Source organism: Mesoplodon densirostris, chromosome X, assembly GCF_025265405.1.
Source record: "Mesoplodon densirostris isolate mMesDen1 chromosome X, mMesDen1 primary haplotype, whole genome shotgun sequence".
Lineage (NCBI taxonomy): Eukaryota > Metazoa > Chordata > Mammalia > Artiodactyla > Ziphiidae > Mesoplodon > Mesoplodon densirostris.
The window spans coordinates 21,672,446-21,686,731 of record NC_082681.1 but is presented as its reverse complement, the minus strand read 5'-3'; the positions used below and the strand labels follow the sequence as shown (position 1 = coordinate 21,686,731).

At 38.1% G+C, this 14,286-nt stretch overlaps 1 protein-coding gene across 3 annotated transcripts in view; it reads right to left on the bottom strand.

Annotated features, from left to right (window-relative positions):
• MBNL3 (muscleblind like splicing regulator 3) overlaps positions 1 to 14,286 on the bottom strand; it is a 71,424-nt gene that overhangs the window by 7,706 nt on the left and 49,432 nt on the right. Inside the window, exons 3-8 of one of the 3 annotated variants that reach the window (XM_060087772.1) lie at positions 11,758 to 11,949; positions 10,330 to 10,566; positions 7,308 to 7,458; positions 5,460 to 5,495; positions 2,959 to 3,053; positions 1,947 to 2,020 (exon numbers count right to left, since the gene is read on the bottom strand). In XM_060087772.1, the coding sequence (XP_059943755.1) occupies positions 1,964 to 2,020; positions 2,959 to 3,053; positions 5,460 to 5,495; positions 7,308 to 7,458; positions 10,330 to 10,566; positions 11,758 to 11,949 (768 nt within the window). In that variant the 3' untranslated portion in view covers positions 1,947 to 1,963. The remainder of the gene's footprint in view (positions 1 to 1,946; positions 2,021 to 2,958; positions 3,054 to 5,459; positions 5,496 to 7,307; positions 7,459 to 10,329; positions 10,567 to 11,757; positions 11,950 to 14,286) is intronic. The other 2 variants (XR_009530920.1, XR_009530921.1) reach the window with 2 other exon arrangements.

Here is a 14,286-nt window from a genome sequence, read left to right as displayed (position 1 = left end):
CTACACCATGAACATCCACCCATCCATCCACTTCCTCCAACAAGCATATATTGACAAAACATACTGGATTCCATTTTGAAATATGCAAATATTAAGCAAACTTTAAACTTTTTTTAATTTTTTTTTTGCAATACATGGGCCTCTCGCTGTTGTGGCCTCTCCCGTTGCGGGGCACAGGCTCCGGACGCGCAGGCTCAGCGGCCATGGCTCACGGGCCCAGCCACTCTGAGGCATGTGGGATCCTCCTGGACCGGGGCACGAACCCGTGTCCCCTGCATCGGCAGGCGGACTCTCAACCACCGTGCCACCAGGGAAGCCCCAAACTTTAAACTTTTTATCTGTATGTTTTGGAGCCATGCAGGAATAGCCTAAGTGTGAATTCTGGGTATAGAGTATTTTACAAAATTACATTTTTGCACTCTGGAGAAATTTTCAACATCTGTTACATATTGCAATGATTATGACGTGCCAAATACCTCTAAATTTTCTAATGGAATCAAGTAAAAAAGAATCACTATTCCCAAACATGTTCTGTTGGAAAGTTAACTATATTTGAGGCCTCCCTGGTGGCGCAGTGGTTGAGAGTCTGCCTGCCGATGCAGGGGATACGGGTTCGTGCCCCGGTCCGGGAGGATCCCATATGCCGCGGAGCGGCTGGGCCCGTGAGCCATGGCCGCTGAGCCTGCGCGTCCGGAGCCTGTGCTCCGCAACGGGAGAGGCCACAACAGTGAGAGGCCCGCATACCACAAAAAAAAAAAAAAGAAAGTTAACTATATTTGACCACTTTTGTTTACCTTGATGTGAAGCAGCCCATGAGAATCAGGCAGGTGTTTACAAAGCCTATTATTCTCATGTTCGGTGCTATTCCCAAGTTACCACTATCCCAAATGATATCCCTGAAAACTACTACAATATACAGCTGCTTCAGTTATTCCGTGTACTCAAAGAAGTCTTTTTTAAAACACTCCTTACGATTGAAGGGACCTGTTATCTAATGTACAGTTATCTATATGCTCTGTCCAGAACAGTTAGTCTTCTGGGCCTGTGTGTCCTCAGCAGGAAAGAAATGCTAGCCAGGTTCTGGGGAACTAGTCCATCAAGAGAACAGAACTGTTGCCTTCTTCAACCAAGTGAAACACTCCAGGTGTGAGAACTTCAAGCTTTCAATGACTAATGGATTCAACTCAGAATCAGTGTATTTGTTTAATAACTCCCTATAATTATTAATTAAGATGCCTCAGAGTCTTGAGTGACTTTAAAAGTCACACGTTCCAAGTGAACAATTGCTCAAATTAAGTTTGTTGCCATTACAGGCTCTGGACCAGGCAAAGGAAATCAAAGGTGAAGGGGGAAAAATCCGAAAACAACAACAAAAATTACCAAAAAAAAGGTGCCATGATGTGAATGAAAATAATGATTAAATTACTAAATTATGTCACTCAAAGTTGAAAACAGCTGGAGCAATTCTGCTAGACTTACATGGGAAGCAACACAGTGGCAGAATGTGAAAGCGCTATTTTCCATAATGTCTTTAGAAAAAGCATACCACCTACTGTCTTTAAGATAACCATCTTAATCAAATTGTGACAAAATTACTTTGCTTTATTTCAATTAAAATAAAACAAAGTTAGAAAAATGTTAAAAGATTAAAATTCAAAATCGATCTGTGCCTTTGGCTAACCAATCATACCCCTTTAATAATGGGAAAACATTTGGGAATTTGTAAGCTCATTGGGAAAATACAATACCAGCTGTCATTTTCATATTAAAAAATTGCATATTTGCTGTCCATATTTCATTGTGGAAAATTTAGAATGCTTAAATCAAGCTCTAAGTTATAAGCAATGCCTATTAATGAAAATATTTACCAAAGTCTTTAGCAAATGCAACTGTGTAGATAAAAGATATAACCTACAAATATTATATTAATACTTAAAGAGACTTACTGTTCTACTGGTAACTTCTACATCTGTGAAACAAACATGCTGCTATTCAGTTCATCTATTGATAATGGGGGTATCTATAGTAGTAAAAAAGATTTTAGATTAAAATAGTTTCTTGAGAGAATTCCATTTATTTTGTTCACTGCTTGGACATGGTAATCAATAACTGTAACCAATTTCACAGAAAAATTTAGACACACTAACCATATCCAATAATAGTTAATTTTGCAAAAAACACAGGTTAGAATATGGTTTGTTTTCCCAATGGATTAATGCTCTGTGTCCTAAATGTTTATCACACTTGTAATTGAAACAGCAGTGGAACTTGCAGTCTTTAAGCGTGGTTACCACTTTAACAAGGCAAAATGGCCATAATATTACACAATAATTATTGTTAAGTATCTCCTTATAATTTCGAGACTCACCCCAAATTCATAATTTGCCTTGTGACTCTGCCTGTAAAAACTTCAAGCAAATGAAAATTAAAACAACACAAGCACATCTAATGTTGGTATGAGAAGGAATTTCGGATGTAATCACTGGGTAATGATAAGCATATCTGCCTTGGAAAGAAATGTGTTATCTTTCTTTCCAGTAGATCTAAAGGTAAAGGTGATGATAGTACTAAGTGAAAGTTCAAACGCAATAACCAAAAATGGTAGTAAACTAAAATAAATTCTCCTCTCAACCAATGAAGAAACATTTAAAAAATATTTAGTATATACCTTTGAGGACTGGTGTGGTAGCAACAACTATATATACAAGAGGTCAAGAGTGACATCTGTAACCAATTAAAAAAAGAGAACACTCTGCTGACTCATCTCAGGATGAGCAGCAAAGCAGGAACATTCCTCTAGAATATACACAAAAAGAAAAATTCTAAATGTAACAACGGCTATAAAGAAACACGTAAGGATAGGGACTAATGTCTCTCACCAATCCCAAAAGCATATACTGTGCCTCACCAACACAGCGTAGTTAGCTAGGTCTGAACAGGTGAAATAAATGGCCAAACCTGATTGATTGTAGCTGTTGCAGCGAAGGAAACGCTGGTGGCAGGTGGTGTTGCTGCAGACACAGTGGCAGGTGTAGCACCGTGCATCATGGGCACTTTCAGTAGGAAATCATGGAAGCAACACACGAGGGGGTGGAGCATTTACGTAACCGTGACATACACGATGAATGGGGCGTGGCAGGTATCACAGCAACAAGCCATGTAACATCATCATGATGGATACACCAGGGTGCAACATGCAATCACAGTCAGTGCAAAGCAACACAGCATGGAAGGGGGAAATATTTAAAAAGAGAAAAGGGGAAAGCCAATTATAGTTACCATTAAGGAAAATGGAATCATTCTCAACATTTAGTTAGTTTTTGAGCAGAATCACACTGTAGTTGACTTCAAGGGCCAAATTTTCAGAAGGGGTTACAATGGGTACCTATGACAAATCTGAGTTTACCAAGGCTATCTCTGTGGACAGCTAGTCAAGCAGAAATCGCTATGAACAGCTAGTCAAGCAGAAAAGTAACTGGGCTGCACATTCAAAATGGGAGTAGGGAACTGTGAATTGGTGTTTGATTTCGCTAACTCATGACAGACATGAGTGCTGTCACTGGATTTGCAGGTGCAAAGGAACGGTTATCTATATATATATATTTACCTGATCTGTATACAAAAAGATCGTAGTTTGCTTGGTGGGTATGTGGTATGGGAGCAGATAAAGAATACAGTGGACTATGCACGCAGGTTTTTCAGCACACCTCTGGCAACCCCCCTGGAAACTTAGGCTACTTATGAAACAACGTAGGCCATTTATTTATTGTTTCATCAATAGCCGAAATTTCCAAGGGGTACTTCATAGTAAATATCCGACAAAATCTTGTCTTCACTGCAATATTACAGCGACAATGACTAGCAGCTGCAACATCTCTTTCAGGCTGATTTCTCTTTGCCTTTTCTAGTTTCTATGTCATTTTGAAAGCTTCTGGGATGCTTTTCTTATTTCTAGCTCATTTTGGATAGCAAGCCAAGGAATTAATGTGTGAATGGCACGTGTGCATATGTGATAATTTGCATCTATAATATATCGATTGAATTCAGATTTTCTGAAAGTCTACAGAGAAAGTGAATGGCCTGGAGAGAGGAAAATCAACACATGCAATGTCATAGAAACCACAAATGTACCCCAAATGGTGATTAACAGCAACTCTGTAGTTATCTCTCATGCTCATCTCTAGTTATCCATTACCTATCAACATCCCTTATTGTAGCACATGCCAATTCTAAAAACACTCTTGTTTTCCCTTTGGGAGCACAACAACTGTGCAGGAAGCAGCACCACTGAAGCATGCAGTTTGCATTCCTACACTGAGCTCTTAGGTGAAAGGACAAGGGAGCAGAGTCACAAAATGGGAAGATGGAGACACATTTCACGAACTTGCAGAAGTTATGTTCTTCTAATCATATGCATATGATGCTTCTGTTAGTACCAGTGGAAATGTTTTTAATTCTGACAGAGCACAGCTAATAACAGAGGCCTCACCTGTTAGTGAGTGCTACTACTATGTAGTTGTCATTTTGACTTTTTTGTTTTATCTTGATAAACCTGTTAGTCCCTTTTGGGCTCTGCATCAACTTTGGTTGACCAATGGGATGGAGGTCAAGCTGTTGCGAACTCTCAAAAAGGATAAAAGGAACTGGATTGATATGAGATGGTGGGGTGAGGTGGGATAATTCCTCCCTGTATGGAACAGAGCTATTTTCTCCTGGTCTGTTCCTGGTGCCCATGGAAACTATAGGAGCTGTGAACTCCCTAGGAGTTCTGAGAGGGAAACAAGTCCCTTTCCTTGTCTTCTTCAGTGTTAGTGATGTACAAAATGGTTTCAAGATGGCTACCATATTGGATAGGTGGCTAATTAAAGGATCTGTGTGCAACTGGTTATTAAAAATCACATACCCCCAAAGAGTCATTTCAAAATGATTCTGTGGTGCCTGGTTTCCGTGAAGATGGCACTTCATCCTAGAACACTATAGAAATCATCACAAAACACTACAGAATACTCTAGCTTTGCTTTTTTGCAACATCTCAGTATTGAATGATTTTGATCTTATGGATAACTTTTTTTTGGAGGAATTGTTGTGTTGTACTTTACAAATTATACATTTAAAATATTTTAAATATTTTACAATTTCTTAGTAACAGATGTAAAGCTAAGAATAAAACTGCCCATTCTGGCTAGATAAGGAAATGTTTCAAAATATTTCAGCTACTATTTTTAGGGTGAAAATACAGAAATGGCAGGGTCGGTATTTGACCACAGTGGCAACCAACTGTGAGAGTGTAGGACTGTTGTGATTCCACAAAGATATGTAACAGACAGCACCATATTAAACCTTAAATACTCAGAAAATGTCCAGCCACATCATCCAGTTGCTTGTCTCTTTCATAGTCACAACAGAAAAACACTTTTTTTCAGACTGTAAAAAGTTGAAAATTTTTGTACAAAACCTACCAATACTTGAAGCGGGTATCATGCACGGTACTGGCCCTGTACACCATGCAGAAAAGCGTGAAAAGTAAAGAAAAGAGATATTTCATTATTAAAGTTTTACTGATAGAAATAATTTCTAACTAGAAAGATATTCCTAGCAATATTAATCAATCAGCACATGCATATCCAGTAATCTCCTATGCTCACAATTACAGCTTAAGATCCCAAACCCAGGTAATCAAAGTAATTCTTGGATTCTTAGGTATAAAAATGAACATTAATTTTTCTTTAAAGGTATTAGCTCACTTAAATTACATATTTATTCTGGATGAATACACCCTAAGTGATTTTTATTATGAAAGGAAGAATTTTAATTTATTATACATACAATTTTCAAAATAGGCACCAGGATCTGGCAGCTGGTGCCAGTAAGTTCTACTTAGGGCACTAATCTATTATCATTGCTTTCTCCACCTCGCAACCAAGGACTTGACTGTGAACATATGGCAAATAGGCTTTTCATCAAGAGGGGGCTCTCAGCCTGACAAGTTTTTCTTTCGCTGTTAATTAAGGAGAAAGGGATTCTTCTGATGTTTTTGCTCGTAAATCTAGATTTTAAATTAGCCAAATCCAGCCCAACAAGTCTAAAAATTGTGTTTTTAAATGATATCATGAAGAACTATTGTGGTTAGTTAACTAGACAAAAGACTGAATTTTTATGGCTTCTTTCAAAATTAATTAACTGATTAATGTATCAGTTAACCAATGGGTTTCTTCAAGTACAGGCATACAATACCATGTGCTTAGTATGTTTATAATTAACAAGGTTTCTAAATTAATTTTTAAAGCATGTAACTTTCATTTAACAGTTTCCAAACTGGGGCATTTATGATTCTGACAAAAAAGAAAATCATCTACCGTATTCCCAGGGGTTAGTATTTTCAACTTATTCCTAAGAGACTATATGCTTATTCTTAAAGTACTGAACCACTGGAAGAAAAGTAATTCCCCTCATATATGATATTTGTTTGACCTCAGCTCTTCTGCTTCTCGGCCTGCATGAATGCTGGTTTGAGCCCATATCTGGTCATGGAAATAATTTCATTTTGCCAGCTACAAATCAACCAGCGGCATGTGGGATCTTCCCGGACCAGGGCTCGAACCCATGTTCCCTGCACTGGCAGGTGGATTCTTAACCACTGCGCCACCAGGGAAGCCCCCTATGATATTTATTTGAAAAAATTATGGCTTAAATTTTTCTTTTCAATTTAGTGCAAAACTGTTATGCTATTATAGTTGAATGTAGGAGGTAATAAATATGCCACAAAGTATCAGGAAAATGTGATAAATTGCTATATATTTTATATTAACTGGTTTAAGAGTTAGAGGCTAAAACTACCTGTTTTATATATATACTATACTGTATTATATTGTAAATGTAAGGGTAGTTTTATTATAACTATCTTTGGCATATCAAAGATATATGGACTACCTATTTTTGCAATGCTGAAGCTTGGAAACTTTCTCTTTTTTGAGGGCAGACCATTGTCTTTGAAAGTGATACCTAAGAATCAAGGAATTAGTTTGAGACTGAAACAAGTGAATCAAACATGAGAAGCAAAAATTAGGAAATGCTCAGAAGAAAAACGTTGACAGTGTTTCCTAGTATGATTTCAAAACCATTCCTTTTCAGGAATCATAGGAAAACAGTTTGTTCCGTATACAAACAGATTGAGCGTAACTGCCTTGTTTTATTTCTAACCACAATACCTGTTGACCGTTCTCACATAAATGCTCTTTGGAAGCTGATGGGCACTGTATTCATTCGCAACATCAAGCAACTCTTGGTGCCCAGAGCCCCATCCTCACCTGCAGGGATAAATGCCGGCTGCGGGAGTTGCAGGTTAGCCAAAGCCTGCTGGCAGTGGAAAACACCGGGATTAAAGACTGGGGTGGCACCATTGGTCTTTTCAAGTGCCGATCTCTTTGGTATCAGTTGAACTGCACCAGGCTGCAGGGCCTGTGAGGGAAGGATGGATTAATAAATAGTATTAAGGAAAGTAAAATATGTACTCAAACCAAGCAAGCAGCGGTTAGATGAGGTCTGGCTTGGGAACCCTTTGCAAGGGTCGCCATTGAGCAAGGTAACCAACTTCAGAGATGAAGCCGTTGACTATATGAGTACATACTCAGTCCAAAACAGAAAATAAACATACAGGGGGGAAAAGAAGCTTTTCAACTTCACTAATTTAGACAAATTAATGAAGCTGAAAAGGACCTCATCATGTGGGCTGGATGTGACAGGATGCTGTTGACAGCAAATAATCATTTAAAATTAACATCTAAAGGATGCTTATCTACTAACCTATTAAAATGAGATTAGCAGAAGCAACAGATATAGCAGGAAATAAATTTTTGCCAGTTACAATTCCAATATAAATCTAGGAGATAAATGGTATGTAGGTGAAAAAACAGATGTCAGTGGATCAGAGTCTAAAGCTCCAAAATCCAAAATTCAATTTATACAAAGATTTCAGGTCCAAACCCTATAACTGTATAGTTCCCAACTAACATGTAAGGAAAAAGCAAATGAATGAATCCGCCCCCGCCACCTCACCCAGATACCATAGATAGTTAGCAAAATGTATGCAATTCTCACTTATAGAGACTTGCTGTGCATTTCGATATGTATTGTTTGCTTTGTTGTAAGGTTTAATTCTGAAACCTCTTAGCATTTTAAAATCCTTCTTTCGTGTCTACAATTCTTTCAAAATCCCACTGTGCTTAAAATATTCAGTCAAAGCTCCCCCTGGATCAGATTCATTGGAGAAATTTGACATTACTGTACATTTTTTCCTCAGCAAATTGCACAGTACTTTAAAAACTTGTCCCGGCAACAATGATTGGGTATGCTGCAAATTCTTAAGGAGACGGGCACACTTATGCTGAGTATCTAGCCTTCCACAAGCCGAAAAGGGGCATGCCATGACCTCCTTATTCCTATGGGTAAGAAGGCCTAATGGTACCTCTATTTTCATTTGGGAAATAAATATCACCCCTTCAAGTCTTTCCTTTTAAATGCATACAAGCTGCTTTCAGCAAAGTCAGCCCGAGCTGTGCACATGAACACGAACAGGGTAAAAATCTCTGCTTCACAAAGCATTTCAACTCTGAATCCTTAAAATATAGAAAGCTTAAATTTCTTCATGCAGCCCCCTTTGTTTAATCTCACCTCAAACCAATTCCTATGGGCCAGTGTTACTTTACCTTTAAGACGCTGCTCTGATCAGTCACTCAGAAAGGAATTCTATATTGATGTTCAAAAGTACCAGTTGAAGACCTTACTATATATAGTATGTTTAACTCTCTACATGGAAATTTGGGGCTGACTTATATCCATTCTACCAAACACACCAAAATCATCAGAAATAGGCACATACATACGAAGGTCCCATGACTGAGCATTGGACAGGTAGGTACACCATGGCACAGGCATGGCATTCCTTGTACATCCCATGCATATGAGAACCTTTATTTTTAGGGGCAAACTGCATTCCTCTCCTTTACAATAGGGTACGTTGTTTCTGAACATTATGCCGCCAACAGAAATAATCTAACAATTGGAGGCTTAAATTCTGCATTGAATATTCTGGATACCTTCCTATTTTCATAGCTTAAAATTCCCTCATTCAAAAGAATTTAAGACAAAAAATATTTGGTGAAGTCTTTTTTAACATTCATTAACAAATTCTGCTGTCCAGATCAAGGCAGAAAATAAGTTTGTTCTATTTTGGTACTCAGCTCTTTCACAAGGTATTGGGTTCAGTTTTGAGAGACCAGGGGTACTGAGAAACAGAACAAGTCCAAATTTGGGGTATTTGGCTTAGGGAAAAGACATGAGAATCAGGCTCCTATGAAATAGGGATTGACATGTTTTGCAGTAAACTAAGTGTAAGTTCCAGTTACAACAAGGTAGATTTTAACTTAGTATGAGGAAAACCTTCTCAACAAATAGGGATGTCTGAAAATAAATGTATCTCTCTTATGAAAAGGAAAGGTCTCTGTCATGGGCTTCAGGGTCATGGAGGTGATTTTTTTCCACAGCCGGGAAAAATGAGGTTTCCTCAGGGTTTTGTTCCCTATTGGGGTTATACCCTATTATATGAGGAAAGGCCCAGACTATAAAAGAAATGAATAGCCCACAGCCTATCAAAATAATTGACAGCTGTGACAAGCATAAGTAATCATAATTCCTATTTTTTAACCTATCACCCTGTAGTGTTATGCAAATGTTTTCCTACCTGCTACCTTTTCGTGGTTCAGTAGGACTAACTTTCCCCCCAGATTTACTTACTAGGGCAACTCAATAGCCAGGCCTCTTCTCCAACCATGTAGAAATTTCCCCCCAGCCTTGGCTGGCTGCTGACTTGAAATCGTTAACCTTTGGGAAATCAGAACCTATTTCTACCCCGTCCTCCAAGTCCTCTGTTTGTGAAAGGCATTAAGGATGTTACCAGCAAAGTGACCATCTAGGCGGCTCACGGGGCAGAAAGGCAACTTTCTGCCTTTTTACGATATTAAGGTTAGTTAGGCTATAAAAACCACTCCAAAATAATTTACTGTTTAAGTTGTGTAATTTACTCTTTCTTAAAAAATGGGAGAAAAAGCACAGTAAGTTAAAGTCATTAGGAAAGATTTTAAATAGTTATCTTTAGAAAGTTTTAGTGAACTAGAATAAATAGGTTCTCTCTTTTCCAGCTTATAACCTGGGCAATTCATTTTAAGGTCCCCTCATGACTACCCAAGATCATGGTTCCAGGATATTAGACAAATTGAGGGACATAAGAACCCTTTATCCCCAAACAGTCGACGAGCCCTGGCCTGTTCTTACCATCGCAGTGGCACCTGAATGGTTCATCTGGTGATAAGCTGCCTTGAGTTTGGCTTGCAAGTGTGCAGGAGGATGAAAGTACTTGCATTTCTCCCGGGAGCATCGACCTTTGATATAATCCATGCAGATGGTCACGGTATTATCACTTGCCTCAATCATGGAAAAATCTGTAGGGTGAGCATAGCGGCAATCGTTCTCGCCACGGGTACAATTTCCGCGCTGAAATTCACGGCAAACCTTAAAGAAAAAAAAATCACATTGATGCTTGGAAGGTGATTAGCTTTTATTTATTTTGCCAGTGAATGTATAAGAGCATCAGTATACATTCTTTTGTCATCTATTTAGGAAAAATTCTAAAAGCTGAAGGATAATGTCGAGCCATATTCACTATGAGATGTAAACCTAAACAAAATTTCTATTCCGAGGAAGAAAAAAATCCAATCTTCCCAAAGGAAAAGTTTGTCTGCTTTCCTTACATTGAAATGCAAGTATTGTTGAAAACCAGTTTTTAATCCTCCACTTGAGACACAGCCTAAAGTGTAATTAGCTAAGTTTGCAAGAGGGGGTTATTTTGTTAGGGTTCAAGATGTGTCTTTATCACACAGCAATGTGCTTTCTTTTTTTTTAAATTAAGTTATTTATTTTTGGCTGCGTTGGGTCTTCGTTGCTGCGCGGAGGCTTTCTCTAGTTGCAGCAAGTGGGGACTACTCTTCATTGCGGTGTGCAGGCTTCTCATTGCGGTGGCTTCTCTTGTTGCGGAGCACGGGCTCTAGGTGCGCGGGCTTCAGTAGTAGTGGCACACAGGCTCAGTAGTTGTGGCTCGCGGGCTCTAGAGTGCAGGCTCAGTAGTTGTGGTGCACAGGCTTAGTTGCTCCGCAGCACGTGGGATCTTCCTGGACCAGGGCTCGAACCGTGTCCCCTGCACTGGCAGGCAGATTCTTAACCACTGCGCCACCAGGGAAGTCGTGCAATGTGCTTTTTACAAGCAGACTTGTGGACCATGACTAAAGGACATGCACAGATTCCAGTTCAATACATGGCAAGGCATTTAAGGAGCTGCCAATGGATCTGACTTTTTGATTATTCTAGCAAGTAGAAACTCATCAACGAATACAGTAATCCCACTCTGCAAAGCTGGAGCCTGGCTAAAAGGAGCATTCCCATCAGACTTTCTGTGCCATAGCAAAGGAGATGCACAATCTGCAGCTGGGTACACTAAGACATTGTTTGACCTACTGTACAACCGTGCACTTCATAACAGGGTAAAATTGCAGTAATAAAATGTCTAACATTTCTCTGAGGTTATATTCCATAAGCTTAAAATTCAGATGTACTTATGTAAAGAATTCAAAACATTGGGCTCTAAGAATGTCTATGCATAAGGTTAATATCTACCCTATAGGGATTTATATATTTCTACACAAATACCTCCAGTTTATCTGAACGTATCGGTCTTGGACCAGGAGCTCCTGGCAGTGGAAGAGGCGGGCTTCCAGAAATCAGCACAGGTGCATTTGGTAAAAGTTCGGCGGGGACCAGGCCCATCCCAGGATGAGGTAAGTAGGGATTGAAAGCCATGGCAGGATTAGGTACCAGGGCTGGAGTCACAGGAAAAGAAGTCTGTATGTTTAAAAGAGAAAAAAAGGTGTTAGAGGTCAATAGATTATTCCTATTATTACACAAGGAAGCATTCTTTCTAAAAGCTCAAGTCATATCAAAAGTTACCATTGTATTTTCTGCTTTATTTTTAGTCTCATACTAATTCCCATATAGGAGGAGTTCCTTTTAAAACCACAAATCTCTTTGAGTAACAAATTTATTGGTAAGCTGATAAGCCAAGCCACATAATTTTAACAGTCATGAGTTAAGTAAATTAAATCCCACTGATAGAGTCTGTTCCAAATGTGTTTTCTCTAGCACTTCCATTTTTACCTAAAAACCATGTCACCAACGATATCATATACGTGGGCAATCTGCCTTATCTCCTCACACAAGCATGGCCTTTGCACACAGACTTCAGGTTCTCCCCCTTCATCCCACCCTCTGCCTTCCCTTCCCCTTCCTCACAGTACTGCTTGGCTCCAAAGCTGCTGGTCCTACCATGGTTCCCAACTGCCCTACCGAACACTTGCTTCTTGGCCCACTATCAATTAAGGAAGAAAGCAAGAAGGGAGGAAGAAAGGGGTAGATTCTGAAAAGTGAGAGCTGTAAGAACTTCTTGCTGTCTACCTAAAATGAAATTAGTACGGTCATTTTTTTTTAGAGGTCTTATTTTACAAATGAATCTGACTTGCCTAGCCTTGTCTTTATCTAAGGGATCAGATGATGGGCACAGTTTAAAAGGGGGCCCTAAACATGCTACGAGAATCCCTATTAGGCAGGAAGAGATAACAGGATTATAAGGTACATACACCAGAGTATAACTTGTAAAGAAAAGTCTTGGAAATGCAAAGGAATCTTACTGGCTTTTCTATTTTTTTTTATTAATAGGTTATTTTATTTGACTCAAATCTTATTGTAAACATCACAAAAAATGTTAATCTCCATAAATACTCAACCTTTATGGAGACAACAAAAAACTAATTTAGGCTAATTGAAAATAAATTCTGAACTGACAAATACGTATAATGTATGGTAACACAGCGTAGTTATAAACACTTCACTCTAGATGATACACAGTTTTGTTATTAATTCCCATTTAATCTAAATTGAAATTATTGAAAACTTTTAGTCAAATGTTTGTTTTTTCTTTTTTTTGACATCTTTATTGGAGTATAATTGCATTACATTGTTGTGTTAGTTTCTGCTGTATAACAAAGTGAATCAGTTATACATATACATATGTCCCCATATCTCCACCCTCTTGGATCTCCCTTCCACCCTCCCTATCCCACCCCTCTAGGTGGTCCTGATCTCAAAGAGTTTCATGTATGTACTGCCTTTATTATCTGTAACCACATAATTTATCACTTTACTGTGCTGTTTTCCAGTTTGATCCCTATTTGGGTGTCTTTTCTTCTCAATGTGGTCATAATTTCTTTGATAGTTCTCTTGTCTCCCCTATAGCACCCAATATATAGTGAATGACTGATTGATATAATCAATGACATAATTTAAAAATATAGCACAGGGAGATCAGCTCGGTGCTTTGTGACCGCCTGGAGGGGTGGGATAGGGAGGGTGGGAGGGAGACACAAAAGGGAGGGGATATGGAAACATATGTATATGTATAACTGATTAAATTTGTTATAAAGCAAAAAATTAAAAAAAAATTCAAACAAAAAATTAATACTAAACTTTCTTTGGGTTATTTGTATGGAAATATGTTAATATAAATGTTTCAGACATTACATGAATTTCATAAAAATCTTATATGTTCTGGTATAATGTTATAAGTCATAATTTTAATTATTACTTTAAAATGTATATCTCAGAAATAACTAAATTTCCTTGTCAATTGCATTATTATGAACTTTCATCAAATCTTTAACCATGGTCATTTTTAAGTCATTTGTCATTTATAGACAGTTCTGGGTGTATTCTGATGTTTTTGCAAAAACGTTCCTGTAAAAGAGTTTCATCTTCACAGAATTCAAAAGACTCTGACAAGTACTCGTTTCTGGTAACTGACTATACTGCTGAACTGAATGAATAAGCATTTTCAGAACTCTAATGGAAAACTGATAAATTCATAAAAGTGCTAACAAAAGATAAAGATAAAAAAATTAATTACATGGGACTGAGTGAACTGATGAGGATAATTATAATTTTTGTGACTTTGTTTGAATTAAAAAAAAACTGTGATGTAAAAATAAATGTAAGCATTTTAATGAATGAATAACACATCATGGTTTAATATAGTACATTTCTAATAGTGACTTTATAAGGTAGGTAGCGCATTGTCATGCAAATGGTGATGTCTCTTGTATTACTAATAGCAGCATTGTTCTTTCTTGC